At 37.7% G+C, this 3,860-nt stretch overlaps 1 protein-coding gene across 1 annotated transcript; it reads right to left on the bottom strand.

Annotated features, from left to right (window-relative positions):
* Positions 1 to 1,086: 1,086 nt before the first annotated feature.
* LOC149568069 (uncharacterized) lies at positions 1,087 to 2,195 on the bottom strand. The gene has a single exon (XM_089821071.1). It carries the CDS (start codon positions 1,922 to 1,924, stop codon positions 1,166 to 1,168), a length of 759 nt encoding a protein of 252 aa, XP_089677197.1. The 5' UTR covers positions 1,925 to 2,195; the 3' UTR covers positions 1,087 to 1,165.
* Between the last annotated feature and the right edge of the window lie 1,665 nt (positions 2,196 to 3,860).

Below are 3,860 nucleotides of genomic sequence, written 5' to 3'. Positions count from 1 at the left end.
GGTGGGATCAAATCCCATCAGCCCACTGTTACCTATTGCTGGTTCTGTTTAGTGGGCTTGATGATTCTTTAGGCTTTCATGGACATCTCACTGCAATAGCATGAATGAAACCCCTTCTACAAGTTAGATAGGTAATCTCGAAGAAATCTAATAATTCCAGAAGCTCAAGAGCTCCATAGAACTTCAAACTCTTCGTTCTTGGCTTGTGTCTGTGTTTTTGTCTCCGTGTGACAAACTTAGGACCCACAGTCTTACAGCTGCAGTCAGTCTGGCATTGACAAATTCATAGTCGACGCTGTTAACAATGGCAGTTTCAAACAATGGAAGTCCATGCGTATCTGTCAACAATAAAAGTCGATGTGATGTCAAGATCGCCTAAGTGATTCCCCCTCAACTGTTTCATCCTCAAGTTCATTCTCCTGCGAGCAGAGTTTTACCTAAATCCTTGAAGGATGCGACATATCTTCATGTATAATTAGGAGGGGTCTAATTAGTAACATGATAATATATTTCGGCCTCCAAACCAACACAACTAATCCATTACAGATCATTACGCGAGAATGCCGAGGTTAATGATAAACTGATTTTCTACGAATCGAAGAAAAAGATCCCTGCCACTGTTGAGGAAAAACTATGTGCCGCTGATCGAAGAAAGGTTCTCTCAGTACCACGAATAAAGAAGTCCTGATAGAAAGTTTACATGGTTCATTTAGGGAAAAATAGGGGAAAAAAAAAAGAACGGGGGATTGTCCCTACACACGACATTGTAGACTTTATGGTAAGCTGGTCTTCTATAAATTTAAGGAGTAAACTATTTGCCACTATTTAAGGAAAAAAAAGCGCTGCTAGAAGAATGGTCATGGCAGGTGTAGAGAATGCTCTCAATAACTAGATCCTGAAAGGGAATTTTCATGGTCCATTTAAAGGAGAAAAAAGGAGATAGATTGTCCCCGTTAAAAACAAAATTTCTTCTTTAGTTAAAATTAGTCGTAAAAAAATGAATGCAGCCAAAGAAGAGCCTTTAGCAGTCTATTAATGCACTATACTTACATTTAATAAAGTGACGATCAAAACCAAAAACCAAGATTGCCAGGAGAAGAAACGCTCCATAATCAATTGAACTTCGAGATCGACAAATAAGAAGAAAACCTCACTCCAGAAGAGTTCAAGAATGAACTTCCTTTACAAGCAGACGCGAATTGACAGCGAGCTCTTTACTTTTAGCCCAAACATCGGCAAAATTAGGAGGCCGAGGAGAAGGGCGCAGTGAATCTATTTCGGGTGGGCATAGGCCCTTGGCAGGAACGACATGTTGGAACCAAAAGTCACGGAGTGAAGGGAAAATAAGAGCCCAGTAATTTGGATCCCTGTTGATCCGAAATAGACAGGATCCACGCGGAGTCCATACAAATAAGTCCAGCCAGTCTCGGTCGAGGATTTCCATGAGACCCTGTGCCTGAGGCATGTGCACCGGTGGAACCTTAAGCCACGGAAACGCCCTCTGCGTCTCGTCCTCCTCATCCTCCGCCGGGCGGTGAAAAGGGCACTTTATTTCCAGCACTCCATTTTGGCCCTCGACGAGGCCGTCAGGCGAGGCAGCCAGCCAATCGTCTCCATTCTTTCCATAGACATGGAAGCCTGTGAGAGAGACATCGTTCCCAGTGATTTCCTTGTACTTGTCGATGGCGGTCTCTTCATAGAGGTTGTTCCACCAGTAGGCAGGGTTTCCTTCGAAGGGCTTCGCCAGGCCGACTTTCTCCTCCCACAGAGGGACACGGTAATTCTGGCGAAACCCTAGCGCACGCTTGAAGGTGCTCGCTGTCAGCTTCGACTTCCGCTCTTCCTCCCAGCCCTTGTATCTGTGCTTCACGATTGCAGTTTTTTCCACTGCCGTGTGAAGTTGCCTCCTCAATACTACCCACATTGCAGATTTTTTTCAGATCGATTGAACCAGGCCTAGAACATTGTTAGAGTATGTCTGCAAGCCCTGCCTCGGTGCCTTCTCTGTCAGTATCTTTACAGTAAAATGTCTATCGCATACCCGTCCATATAGCTAGGGTTTAAGCTATGATTTGGGAAGGTTGCAGAAGGTAAGAGAGTTTTGGGATGACAGAGAGTTTGGTATGTTTTATTTGAAAGGGGCTTGAATTTGGCATAAGGTTGTGATTTGGTGTTTTTTTAACTATTTGTGCTTCTTGTGGCAATATTAAAATCATTCGTAGAAATAAAATGAGGAGATAAGGAGAGGAGTCAATAAGTTAATTTTGTTACTTCATGTGGATCATTATGTGAATCTTAAAAAGAGAGTTCTTAATGTTGGTTTAAGAGAGTTCTTAATGTTGGTTTTGAGTTATAGTATTTAATATTAGGTATCAAATTTTGGCCATTTTGGTGCAATACTTGCAGTGGCTCACCCCTTGATTTGTTTGTCATGTTGTTTGAAAAGGTGATGGTGGTCAACTGGCATTCCATTGCATGGTCACCATTCAAACCTACTTGTGATCTTTTATTCTTTGTGGCCATCATACACACTTCCTTGCAATGTTATTTATTGTGCCTACCTTTACCTTACTTCTACCACATTACTCCCAAATTTTGAGCACAAAGTCATTGTAACTCCTTGCCAATTGAGCCAACTTTCATTCCTTTCTCTCCTACTTCTTCTTGAGAACAAAATATTTCAAAGCGGAAGTTGTTCGCTCGAGGTTTCTACAAGTTAACCTACTAATTCCAAATCTTCTTGCCTTGATTTCCAATGTTAAGATGACTTCGGCTAACATGTAATTATTTTGATGTCCTCAGTATATACCCCACTACTAGTACATTCTTTGATTTTTTTATGTATTTTTTGGTTGAACTTAGATGGCATTGTTGCATTCACTTCCTCCCATTTTCATATTGTTGATCTTCATTAAAAGTTTTGAATGCCACCATAAACAAGATGTTGTTGTGCATTTACATTACTTGTTTTTTACCAAGGTGATAGATATTCCTTATTAAAGCCTTCCATTTTTATTAAGTACATTTTAATTATTTAGTTGCTGATGTTTATTTTTATGTTGATAGTTAGCATAATGTCATCTACAATTCATGGGTAATCATTTTGTGCAACCAAGGTGAGGATTATTCCTCATGAAGGCCCTTCATTATTTATTTTATTAGTTTTTCATTTAAGTTTACAAAGTTAATATGTTTACCCTTGATTTATAACTCTAATGTGCTCTAAATTGTCAATTCTTGTTCTATATATTTTGTTGAGTCTATTTGTAAAGGTGTTTTTTCTCTAGAGTTCTTCGACAATTTTGTATTTATGAACCATAAAGTTTGTTCTCATAAGCATGCATGTCTATGAAAGAGAAATGCACTCTTATGCTCAAGCTTCATTAGTTTTTTATGGCATTGTTAATGCTATATTTTTCAAGCACCACTATTAGTATTTGTTAGAAACCTCTCTATCATTTGTTTTATTCCTTTTACTATGAAATATATTGTTAAGTTTCTTTGGTAATGTGTTGTTAAAAATTCACTATCAATATTAAGGTTTTCCTTTTACTATTGTGGTTTGAAATTCATTGTTCAAATATTGTTCAATTTCATTATCAATATTAGGGTTTAAAATTCATTATTAATATTAGGGTTTTACTACAAACAACTTGATTTCAAAATCGCTATTAATATTATGGTTTAAATTTCACTTGGTTTGAATTCATAGATAATGTTACGGTGTAACTTTTATTGTATGGACTTGAAATTTGCAATGCCCTACCAAAGATCCTTGGAATAAGGATAAATAAAAGCCTATATATATATATATATATATATATATATATATATATATATATATATATATATAAAAGCAA

This window comes from Cupressus sempervirens, chromosome 3, assembly GCF_028749045.1.
Source record: "Cupressus sempervirens isolate cs-2001-9-10 chromosome 3, ASM2874904v1, whole genome shotgun sequence".
Taxonomy (NCBI): Eukaryota; Viridiplantae; Streptophyta; class Pinopsida; order Cupressales; family Cupressaceae; genus Cupressus; species Cupressus sempervirens.
Note: the sequence above shows the minus strand (reverse complement) of the source record. Positions and strands in the feature narration are given on the sequence as shown.

Excerpts from the sequence above, each read along its gene's own strand:
- LOC149568069 (XM_089821071.1), bottom strand. The coding sequence starts at position 1,924 with ATGTGGGTAGTATTGAGGAGGCAACTTCACACGGCAGTGGAAAAAACT.